The sequence below is a fragment of the Ovis aries genome, chromosome 24, assembly GCF_016772045.2.
Source record: "Ovis aries strain OAR_USU_Benz2616 breed Rambouillet chromosome 24, ARS-UI_Ramb_v3.0, whole genome shotgun sequence".
In the NCBI taxonomy this organism is placed as follows: Eukaryota; Metazoa; Chordata; class Mammalia; order Artiodactyla; family Bovidae; genus Ovis; species Ovis aries.
Genome location: NC_056077.1, coordinates 10448451 through 10459368, shown reverse-complemented (window position 1 = coordinate 10459368; position 10918 = coordinate 10448451). Strand labels below are relative to the sequence as shown.

The 10918-nt window shown below is 57.9% G+C and overlaps 4 protein-coding genes across 5 annotated transcripts; all 4 read left to right on the top strand.

The window, feature by feature from the left end:
* The first annotated feature begins 413 nt into the window (after positions 1–413).
* PRM1 (protamine 1) lies at positions 414–816 on the top strand. The gene is given in 2 exon segments (NM_001163050.1): positions 414–525; positions 627–816. Coding segments are annotated over 2 exon segments (156 nt in total). The 3' UTR covers positions 671–816.
* Positions 817–2821: 2005 nt separating this feature from the next.
* On the top strand, positions 2822–3704 carry PRM2 (protamine 2). 2 transcript variants are annotated; one of them, XM_042239960.2, is made up of 2 exons: positions 2822–3378; positions 3519–3704. In XM_042239960.2, exons 1-2 carry the CDS (start codon positions 3080–3082, stop codon positions 3655–3657), a joined length of 438 nt encoding a protein of 145 aa, XP_042095894.1. In that variant the 5' UTR covers positions 2822–3079; the 3' UTR covers positions 3658–3704. The 2 variants fall into 2 exon arrangements, with proteins under 2 accessions (XP_042095894.1, XP_042095895.1); XM_042239961.2 differs by having other exon boundaries at positions 2839–3314.
* A 979-nt stretch (positions 3705–4683) lies between these two features.
* On the top strand, positions 4684–5380 carry PRM3 (protamine 3). The gene has a single exon (XM_027961564.3). The coding sequence runs from the start codon at positions 5044–5046 to the stop codon at positions 5320–5322; it is 279 nt and encodes a 92-aa protein (XP_027817365.1). The 5' UTR covers positions 4684–5043; the 3' UTR covers positions 5323–5380.
* A 3837-nt stretch (positions 5381–9217) lies between these two features.
* On the top strand, positions 9218–10700 carry TNP2 (transition protein 2). Its single transcript, XM_004020771.6, has 2 exons — positions 9218–9611; positions 10543–10700. Exons 1-2 carry the CDS (start codon positions 9218–9220, stop codon positions 10557–10559), a joined length of 411 nt encoding a protein of 136 aa, XP_004020820.2. The 3' UTR covers positions 10560–10700.
* The last annotated feature ends 218 nt before the right edge of the window (positions 10701–10918 follow it).

Here is a 10918-nt window from a genome sequence, read left to right as displayed (position 1 = left end):
TCATCATGACTCCTCCACCTGCCCCCCCTCCCCACTGCATGATGTGATGTGGTCTAATTCATATGCATTAATGACCTGGGGGTCATTAATTAATGTGGAGGGGCCCCCGCCCCCCCACATCAGAGCGCCCCCCCATATCACAGCCCCACCCCCACACACCACAGCCCCGCCCTCCCTCACCAAGCGCCTCCCACATGCCCATATATGGGCATGATGCGGGCATCTCTGACCTTGGTCTGTGAGGTCTGGGTCTCTGTGACCTCACAATGACCAGGGCCCTGCCCGGGTCTATATAAGAGGCCGGGGAGTCGGCCCCTGTCACAGCCCACAAATTCCACCTGCTCACAGGTTGGCTGGCTCATCCAAGGCGGTATCCCCTGCTCTGAGCATCCAGGCCGAGTCCACCCAGCACCATGGCCAGATACCGATGCTGCCTCACCCATAGCCGGAGCAGATGCCGCCGCCGCCGCCGAAGAAGATGTCGCAGACGAAGGAGGCGCTTTGGTCGGAGGCGCAGGAGGAGAGGTGAAGAGGGCCCACCCTTGGGGGCAGGGGCCTGGGAACTGGGGCAGGGCTGGGGGTTCAGGCTGTGCTGAAGCGTCCTCTTGCCCTCTGGTTCTCCACAGTGTGCTGCCGCCGCTACACCGTTGTAAGGTGTACAAGACAGTAACCGCACAGTAGCAAGACCACCGCACTCCTGCCTGAAAGATTACCAGCCTTCAAGGCCCTCTTGCCACATCTTGAACATGCCACCGTTCCAATGACATGAACAGGAGCCTGCTGACGAACAATGCCACCTGTCAATAAATGTTGGAAGACATTATTCCACTCTTTGACTCTTTGCTTTGAGGGACTCGAGGTTGTGGGGGGGATGCTGGGAAGAAGGGAACAGAAAGGATGGTTCATGCTGGATCTTGTTCCAAACTCAACTACCCCCGAGTCACAACCCAAACCTGCCTCCCAGCCCCCAGTCCTTTAGAGACCGCTTTCCATGGGGGATGGGAGCTGTGCTGGTGTATGGACACATCCCTCCCCAGTTCTGTGCTCAGTGGCTTTCTACTGACAGCTTAGATGGGCCACAGAAATTGGCAAATGCTTCCACTAGGGCTTGCTTGCTGTCCACCTCCCTGAGAGCCAAGAACCATTTCCCAGCTCAAGCTTGATTCACCAGCCATGGATACATCCCACCAATTCCTAAGGTGCCCGATGTTGAGGTTTCCCATTGTTTAAAAAGTTGATGTCTCTGGGTACAGTGAGTAACTTGTCCAGTGGTTAAGCTAAGCTATCATTTAATCAGGTACAATAGCCTCATCCCGGGTGGACAAAAGAAAAGTAACTTGCTCCACTCCACCGTATGATTCTCTGAGATGTGAAGGTGATTCACGAAACACTGCTGTCCCCTGGGCGCAGAACTGTCAGATCATTAACACGAGAGCTCAGGGCACGAGCTCAAGGCACAGCAATTTGGCACAGGGCCAGTGACCAGAACTCTGACCCAGTTGCCTAATGACAGGGCCACAGAAACATTGTGGCCCAACTTCCATCTGTGAGCACCATGGAGCATAGGTACTGGGCATTCGCCACTCCCAAGCCTCACACCTAACCTGCAAGGCACTGCTGATGGCCCCGTCTTGGCAGGTGAGGCCACTGAGCCGGGAGATGAACTTGCTTCCATGACCCAACCACTCGATTGGTTTCATAGCCAGTCAGAAAGATGCTGGTGGGAGGAAAGATGCTGGTGGGAGGGTTGAACGTGGACCCCCCTGGGTAGGCTTTTACAAGTAGATCAAGGGCCAGTGGTGGAGAGGCTGACTTAGCAGGGTCTCGGGGTAAGGCCTGGGCATGCATATTTTGAGCAAGTGCCCTGGGAGAGTACTAAGAAGGATAGGAGTCCTCAAAAGTTTCCTATCACTGTTATAAATCACCACAAATTTCATAGCTTACAACACAAATTTATTGTCTTACATACATGGGCTTTATGGGGCTAAAACTCAAGGTCCAAGCAGGTTCTGAAGGTTTTCAGAAGCAAAAGAACCTTGTCTTTCCCAGCTCCTTGCCAGCAACTGCATTCCTTGACTCAGGACCCCTGCCTCCATCTTCAGAGCCAGTGGCTTAGCACCCGTCAGATCTCTTCCTGTGACCCTCCCGCCTCCCTCTTCCTCCTTATAAGGATCCATGTGGTTTTGCAGAACCCACACTGAGCCCACCCAGATAGTCTAGGATGACCTTTCTGTCTCCTTAAGTCACTCTTAAGAAAGTCCCTTCTGCATGTCTGCTCACACTCAGGGGCGAGGGCGTGAGGGCATTCGTCTGCCTGCCACGCCCTCCCCCAAACTGCTATGGTTCTGATTCTGGATTTTCATGGCTCATCCAAGCACTGGGAGAGGCTCAGCAGGAGGCCAGGGGTGGAGGGAAGATGGGCACATTTTGGGGGAGGGAAGCGTGTGCCCCAGGCTGGGGAGCGGGTGGAGGGCTGAGGGCATATGGACTCTGAAGCCTGGCCTTGGCTCCTTATCTGCAGGCACCATAAGCAAGTAAATCACTTAACCTCTTCCTGCCTCATTTAAGGAGTGAATGTATGGAATTTGTGGAATTCCTGGCACAGAGTGAGCATAAGATAACCCTGTGGACAGATAAGCCCCCGTCCCAGCCCCCGAGAGGCCCAGCACTGGCTGCAAAGGCAGCAAGGAAGCTTCAGGAACAGCCACATGTGGACCCCCCAGGGGGAGGGGCAGGGTGCGGACTTGGACCCAGACAAGGAGGCTGGCCCTCGTCTTCAGAGGTTTTGTCCCCTGGTTTCGAGGCACGGGGGACACGTTTTACAGGGTGAGGAGTTGGCTGCCGCGCCCTGTGCTGCCTTCACAGAAGGGGCCCAGGTGGGGGACAATGGTAGGGTGGGGCCGCCAAGTCACAGTGGGGGGCCCCCTTTATATACAAGCCCCCGCCAAGGGCTGTGGACAGACCCAACCAACACTATTAACAGCAAGAGCAGGGGGCACGCCTCAGCCTCCTCCCCCCGTACCCCCAAGGCCAGCTGCTGCCTCAGCCCAAGTCGTCCACCTGTGACCCCTCCAGCACGATGGTCCGATGCTGCGTGAAGAGTCCGACTGAAAGTCCACCCGGGCAGCAGGGCTCCGGGCAGCAGGGCGAGACGGAGAGCCCAGATCAGACGCGGGAGCTGAGGCTAGAGGACGTCCCGGTCCACGGGAGGACTCACAGAGGCCGCTACCACTACAGACACAGGAGCCACACGCGGCGGCGCCCCTGCCGAAGGCGCCGGAGAAGGGCCTGCAGGCACAGGAGGCGCCGCAGAGGTGTGGCGGGCCCCCCCTGCGCTCCCATCCCGGGCACCCCCCAGGCCTCCAGGCCAGGGCTCAGGTGGGCAGCGGGCGGCTCCTGCAGCTCCGGGGCCCCACCCTGTCTGAAAGCCCCCTTATCCTGTGCCCCTACCCCACCCCGCCAGCCTCCCCTACCCCAGATACCCTAGATGGCCCCGTAACTGGAACTTTTTCCAAAAGGCTGCCGAAGGATGAAGAGGAGGAGGAGGAGATGCGGAAGGCAGCTCTAAGCTTCCCTGGGCCCCCTGGAAAGAGCCACCTGCCAGGAAGCCCCTCGCCAGACCACAGCACATCCCCCTTGGAGCCCGCGAGATCTTGAGTAAAATGAGCAAAAGTCATCTGCCAAATAAAGCTTGAGATAAGGAACTTGCTAGCCTGTCAGGGTCTCTTTTGCATGAAGGCACAAACACATGGCTTCTATTCCCCATGGGATCAGGGGAGGGGGGAGCGGCCGGGGCAGGGGGCTCATCCCCCAGTGCTGTGTGCTGGTGTGTTCCCCTGAGCCTGGGGGCGTCCGGTCACCTGGAGCCATCAGGATGCTCAAAGCCATGCAACTCCACCCAGACCTTCCCGTTTCGGGTCAACTCCCCAGCCCTGAAAGGGCTCTGGGCGGCGAGGGCAAATGGGAACGGAGACAAGATGGGAAACAGGTCTGGCTGCTCCAGCAAGAATGAGGCTGGCGCTGGGAGGGGGAACGGAAGGCCAAAGGCAGAACTGGGTGAAGCAGCGTGGGCCACTAGAGTTCGGACAGAGTCCGTTCCTTCCTCCTCTGAGCTTCTGACAGCTGCTTATAACCTTTGGAGTCCCTCTGCTGTGGCCACATCTCCAGTCTCTGCTCCCTGGGCGAAATCTCTCAGCCTCCCTCTAACAGGGATACTTATGGTTGCATTCGGGGCCGACGCTGATAACCCAGGGTAATCTCAGAATCCTGGGAGGGCCCTTATTCAGCTGACCACAGCCACTAAGGGTTTGGGACAAGATCTCAATTATGGATCATGTCGGAGAACGAATTCCCAGTGCTCAGAAATGACTAAGGAGACTTAATCCCCTTCCTGGCTGAACCTGGGCTGGACGGACATGTTGTAGCTAGAGAGACTGGTGACTCCAAGGGCTTATGAGCCGCTGCCTTTAAAGGGTGACTTTGGAGAACAGTAAAGAGTAGGGTTTTCTTTAGTTTCTTTTGTTTTAATCGTAAAAAACATGCGATTTAGGTATGTCTGTGAAGGCACTACCCGGGTCAAGAAACCAGACACTTCCAGGTCCCTGGGAAGGCTCCCTCCAGGCTGCCTTTCACCCCATACTGTCACCAGTTCTCTCGGGCTGGGCACTTCTGGGGTGTGGGGAGGAGCCTGTGTGCTCTCCTGCTTGTGGAAATTCTATCTCCAACTCTCACCCCAGCTCAAATGGGGGGACCCCTGCCAGGGCAAACAAGGCCGGATGGAGGCGGCAACACAGCAGGGTGAGGCTGCTTGGCTGGGCCTGCCATCTCGCCTAGGCCTTGCCCTGTGGCCGGCTGGACCTCGGCGGGGCAGCTGGCAGCCCAGGTTGAGTAGGGTGTCGGCTTAGACTCAGGTCACCAAGGGCTGGAGGCTCCGGGGCGGGGGGCCCTTTGTGATGTCAGTGCCCTGCCTACCACCCTCAGCGGCCCCTCCGTACCCCGCCAGTGGCCTTTCCTCCCAGTCCAGAGAGGCAGCCGAGGAAGGTGATGGGTTCCCGCTGTGCCAAGCTTGGCACGGGCCACGGCCGGGGCCACGAATCCTCCATGAAGAAGCTCGTGGCCTGCGTGAGCCAGGATAACTTCTCCTTGTCGTCGGAGGGCGAGGAGGAGGAGGAGGGCGAGGAGGAGGAGGAGGAGGGAGAAGAGGAGGAGCTCCCGGTGCAGGGCAAGCTGCTGCTGATGGAGGCCGGGCAGCAGGAGGAAGGGGCCGAAGATGCCGACTCGGAGGTCCAGCAGAGCCCCGAGCCCAAGCAGACGCGCTCCTGACCTGCGACGTGGCTGGGGAAGAGGAGCCGCCGCCGTTCCAGAGAGGAGGAGAACTTTCAGAAAAGAGTCAATAAAGAGTCTCCAAGGAATTAACCTTCTCCTGTGTGTCCTTGCCCAGCCACCACCCCCGACCCCTGTGTCTGGTACCGTGTGTGTGTGTGTGTGTGTGTGTGTGTGTGTGTGTGTGTGTGTGTGTGAGGGGTGCATGTGTAGGGAGGTTGAAGAGCAGTGACCCCTGTCCCTGAACCCCAGCCAGAAGTCGTCGAAAGGTCCACTCCCTGAGACCTCTCAGCTGCTGTCCCCTGCTGTGGGGGGTGGAGCACGTGGTGTCCTGGGTGCGTCCCACCTCCAGGGAGGACGCCTCGCCGAGTCTGAGCACCCGGTGGGACAGCGTCATCTCCCTCGGCACACCCCCAGTGCTTTTCTAACCGTGGACAGTGTTCTTTGGGGGGAAGGGGAGTGGTGGTTGTGTCACGAGGAGTGTGGCATCTTAGTTCCCTGACCAGGGGTCGAACCCCTCCTCCCTGCCCGCTGCAGTGGAAGCGCAGAGTCTTAACTGCGGGGCCGGGGAAGACCCTGGAGAGTCCCAGAGCACGGCCGGTTTCCATGCGCCCGCTGTGTGACGCAGGCACGTCCCTGTCTGCCTGTTGACACTAGTGACCCCGCAGGCCGGCGGGGTCGGGAGAGGTGACTGAGATGCTGGGGAGGGGCTGGGCCTGGCACGCAGCGAGTGTTTCCCCCAAGACGGGCACTGCGGCTGGAGCCATGGGGCCCCCACCTGACTCACGGAACCTGGTTTTGGGGGACAGAGCAGGGGGAGGCGTCTGAGTCCTTCTCCGCCACTGGCTCTGCTGCCATCCTCACGCTCAAGGGGACCATTGGAACCCCTGAGAGAGGCTCGCTCCTGCCTTGCTTGAGGGGTCCCACGGTGGGACAGAGCCGATGCCCTCACTAGGGCAGTGGACAAAGGAAGCCCAGAGGAAGCCAGAAAGGACAGAGACCCAGATCTGGGTCCCTCAGGCTGGCCTTCCTTAGAGGCATCGGAGTGCGCCTGTCGCCCCTCCTGGCAGTGGCTCCCTTAACCCTCTTCCTTCCAACAGAAATAGCAAACATGATCTCCACCCTCCACCCTCCACAGCCCCCAAGCACCAGTCTGGTGGGCCACTGAGAAGGATTCTAATTAGGGCTGCTGGGAGGGGTGGGGAGGTGGTATCTCCAGGGACGATCTGAGAGGTAAGGAGAGGTCCTGGGCTCCGCAGAGAGTGGAGGCCACCGTCACTGAGGCCTGGAGGCAGAGCAGGGCAGGGGAGGCCAGCGAGTGTGGCCCTGCTGTCTGACTATCCATCCCTGCCCCAACCAAGCAACGCGGTCAGGAGCTCCGTCCTTCTGTCCACAGCCCACAGGCCCACCTGCCCATTCACCTGCCCAGCAAACATTCACGAAGTCCCTGCTGTATGCCTGGCACTGTGCCAGTCACTGTGGGCCCCGAGATTAATAAACCACAGTCTCTGTCCCACCGTCATAGCTCAATTGGTAAAGAATTCGCCAGCAATGCAGAAGACCTGGATTCGATCCCTGGGTTGGGAAGATCCCCTGGAGAAGGGAAAGGCTGCCCACTGCAGTATTCTGGCCTGGAATCCCATGGACTGCATAGACCATGGGGTCGCAAAGAGGTGGACACGACTGAGCGACTTTCACTTCACTCTGTCCCACCAGGCACTCGAGGGTGGGGAAGTGGGCAGTCAGCGTGGAAGAGTGGGTGGAGGGGGGCGGAGAGGGACGGGACACCTAGACAGAGTCTTCAAAGCGTGGTCCCCAGCCAGCCCGGAGCCCACACAAGGCAGCGGCGTTAGAACAGGGCCGCTCACGCCCCCTTAATCCCCATGGAGGCCTCAGTGACCACGAGGCTGGGCTGGAGACGGCCAAGCCTGAGTCCGAATCCTGGCTCTGCCACTGACTAGCTGTGGGGCTCGGGGCTGGCCATTCAACCTCTCTGAGCCTGCTCCCCCTTTGCAAACTGTGATGTTAGCTCCTCAGGGCTGCTGTAACAAGTGATCAAAGCCTGGCAGCTTAGAATATATCTTATCGTCTTCCAGAGGCCAGAAGTCTGAAATCAAGGAGTTCTCTGAGCCACAGGCCCTGGCGGCCCCAGGGCAGCCTCCCTCTCCTTGTCCAGCCTACGGAGTCAGCGCGGCTCACGGGTGCAGGGCTATAGTCTGGGCTTCTGCCTTCCCGGGGCCCCTCCTCCCTGAGCCCGGCGGCCCCAGGGCAGCCTCCCTCCCCTTGTCCAGCCTAGGGCTCTAGTCTGGGCCTCTGCCTTCCCGGGGCCCCTTCTCCCTGAGCCTTCTCTTTGCTTTCTTATAAAGACATTGGCCTTTGGATTTAGGGTGCACTTGGATCATCCAGGATGCTCTGAATATCCTTAATTACGTCGGCAAAGAGGCTTTTCCAAATACAGTGACATTGACAGCTTTCAGGGATTGGGACGTGGACACATCTTTTGGGGGACTCTGTTCAGCCCAGTCCGAAGGTCACTAAGACTCAGGGACAAAGCCACCTAGAAGAGGTGGGGCCCGGAGCCCAGCCATATGGGAAGTGTTCCCTAAGGGAGGGTGATTTTCACCACGTGATCTGACGCATTTATGAAGAAATAGACTACAGTAAAAGCAGATGATAGCAAAGCTGTGCATGAGCAACAGACGTGGGCTGGGGGCTCTGCCAGGGGGAGGGGAGGTAGAGATGGAGGGAGTCTCCCGAGGTTGAGCTGTAGGGAGAGTTGAGGGCCAAGAGCTGAGACCAAGCGTTGACCGAGGCGGGGGAGGCGTGGGTGGCTGTGGAGAGAAAGGGACGAAGGAGCTCTGGCCAGGCTGTGCGCGCGTGCACGCACAGGGTGGGCTTTCTTCCCCAGGGGCTGGGAGGTCAGAGCAGGGGTGCACACTCGGCTGTACTAGCAGGGGGGGAGGGGAGCGGAGGCGGCAGGCGGGAGGCAGACGATTTTCAAGGGCCTCCTGAGGTTTGACAGGCGTCTCAGGCTCACAAGAATGCCAGGAAGGAAGGGGTGACAGCCCTTTGTCCAACAGGGAAACCAGGCCTCAGAACAACCGACCCAAGACAGGATATCAGAACAGAGTGGGCTCTGAACCCCACTCTGGATTCCCAGCTTTATATCCTGCTGGGGAGGCGGGCTTGTCAGGCAGGCCCTAGGACCACCGTGGGTCCCTTTGGTTACTTTTTTTTTTGGCTTTATTCATTTAGTACAGTTTATTTTTAACCGAAGGATAACCCCTTTACAGCACTGTGTTGGTTTCTGCCATACATCCACACCTTTGGTCACTCTTACTCTCCGCCTGACAAGCCATCCCATGACCGCCATCCGGCTGGCGGTCGCCTACCTTGCTGACCGCCCACCCATCCCCAGTCTACTGGGGTCAGGGCTGTGTGCCTGGATTTCCAGCCTGCCTGCGTGGAGCCAGAACAAGACTGGGCATGCTTGGACACGCTTATTGAGTTCTCACTGCGGGCTGGCCGAGGAGGGGGTAGCTGTCCCTATTCCCCGTTCTATGGAAGCAGGGACACTGGGACTAGAGAGGTGGGTGCCCAGGGTGAGGAGATCAGAAGGAAAAGCAGCAGCAGGCCCGGGGGGTGGGCCTGCTCTCAACCCACAGACACGCCCTTTGAAAGCTGCCCCACCCTGCATGTTAGGATGAGGGCAGAGGGCTTTGTTCCCCGTTGGGCCACAGCTGTTACACACCCCCGTGGCCGGTGCCATCACAATCGGGCCCAACTATATAACCAGGGGCTGCCAGGGCCTCTGTGAAGCTGGGTCTGCCAGAAGAGGAGGAGGTGGCGGCGGCTCCTGCCCCTCTAAGCAAGGCTGCCCCCCCCCCCCCCGCCCATGGACACCAAGACACAGAGCCTTCCCAACACCCACACCCAGCCCCACAGCAACTCTCGGCCCCAAAGCCACGCCTGCAACCAGTGCAGCTGCAGCCACCACTGCCAGAGCCGCGGCCGCAGCCGGAGCTGCCGCAGCCGCAGCCGCAGCCGCAGCCGGAATTCCAGCCGGCGCCGGAGGAGCCACCGCAGCCCCGCGGGGCACCAGGGCTCAGGCCCCAGCCCTCCTCTGCGGCGCCACAGATACACCATGCACTCCCACCAGGGTCCCTCGCGGGCCGTCACCCACTCTTGCAGCCACTCCAAGAACAGAAAGAACTTGGAGGGAAAGGTGATCAAGAGAAAGCAGGTCAAGAGGAGCAAGCAGGTGTACAAAAGAAAGAGGCAGAGCTCAGGTACCTGTCAAGCCGGTGGCCTTTCACAGGACTCCCCCGGAGAAGGGGGGCGCAGCCCAGCGGGGCTGTAGAGGCGGTGAGGTGAAGGCTGCCTCCGCCAAGTCAGAGCACAGAGGACCCACAGGCAAGGGTTAAGAGGGAGAGAGAACTATGGCAGTTGTGTATATACGATGCGTTGATGGGATAGCTCCTTAATTGGATGGGTTGATTGGAAGGCTGGACAAATGGTGGATTAGCTAGGTGGAAGCATGCAGGGGTGAATAAGGCTGGGTAGATGAATAATTAGGAGGTCTGTTAGATAGGGAGTGGGTAGAAGGGTTAGATGGTTGCTTGAGTGGATGGGTAAGAAGGATGAGGGGAAAGAATGAATCCATTAAGGGACTGAGAATCAGAAGGGATGTGATTAGATTTCTAGATTAGGCTGATGCACTGGGAGGGTGAATGAATTGGTTGGCTGGGCAGATGGCTGAATGGATAAGGGTATGAACACAACTGGATATCTGGAGGCATGCGTATTGAGAGGATATGAACTGGTTAAATAATGGTGGTCTAGGTGGGTGGAGGATCAGGTTGGTGGATGGATAAATGAACTGATAGATGAACTGACTGGACGGCGAACTAGCTGAATGGACTAACTGGACCAATGAACGAAAGAAAGACAGTGGGATTGGTGGACTGGATGTGTAGCCTGGACGTGGTTTAAAGAATGAAATGAATGTCGGACTGGGTTGAATTCATGGGTGCATGATAATGGATTCATGGGAATCCATTCTTGGATGGATTCTCAAGTCAAAAGGACCCTGATGACTGTCAGTTCTAGCCATGCCTTATATCTGATTACACATGAGCATCCAAAAACCCAAAGGAGAGGGTTAAGTGACCTTAGGAAGCACTGTTACTAAAGGCTCCCTTTCCCATTCCTATCCCTTAGGACGGAAGTACAACTGAGATGACACCCTATGGTTTGTTCCTGTGTCGGTTGCATCCAGATAAGAAACACCATCACACGTGGAACACTAGAAGGAAGAAGTTAACTTTGCAGGAACATGTTACTACAGTGATTCTATGCGACATTGATTAAAGCTTGTACACCGGATGACTCATCCTTGAGTCGTTTCATTAACTGTGTCATGTTTTGGTGGCCCTGGTTGGAAGCACAAAGCGGGGAAGAGGTTGGGTAGGGAGGAGGGACATGCCTTGGGATGGGCTCTCATAAAAGTGTAAGGTATCAGTCCTCACGTGGAGCAGGAATGAATGGGAGGTAAACACACTAAGAAGCCTTTGGCATAGACGGGCAACGCTCTGCT

Bases quoted from the DNA above. Each gene is read 5' to 3' on its own strand.
- PRM2 (XM_042239960.2), top strand. From the start codon at position 3,080: ATGGTCCGATGCTGCGTGAAGAGTCCGACTGAAAGTCCACCCGGGCAG. The intron at 3,379-3,518 runs GTGGGCAGCGGG...TTTTTCCAAAAG, and splicing joins GCCTCCAGGCCAGGGCTCAG to GCTGCCGAAGGATGAAGAGG.
- PRM3 (XM_027961564.3), top strand. From the start codon at position 5,044: ATGGGTTCCCGCTGTGCCAAGCTTGGCACGGGCCACGGCCGGGGCCAC.
- TNP2 (XM_004020771.6), top strand. From the start codon at position 9,218: ATGGACACCAAGACACAGAGCCTTCCCAACACCCACACCCAGCCCCAC.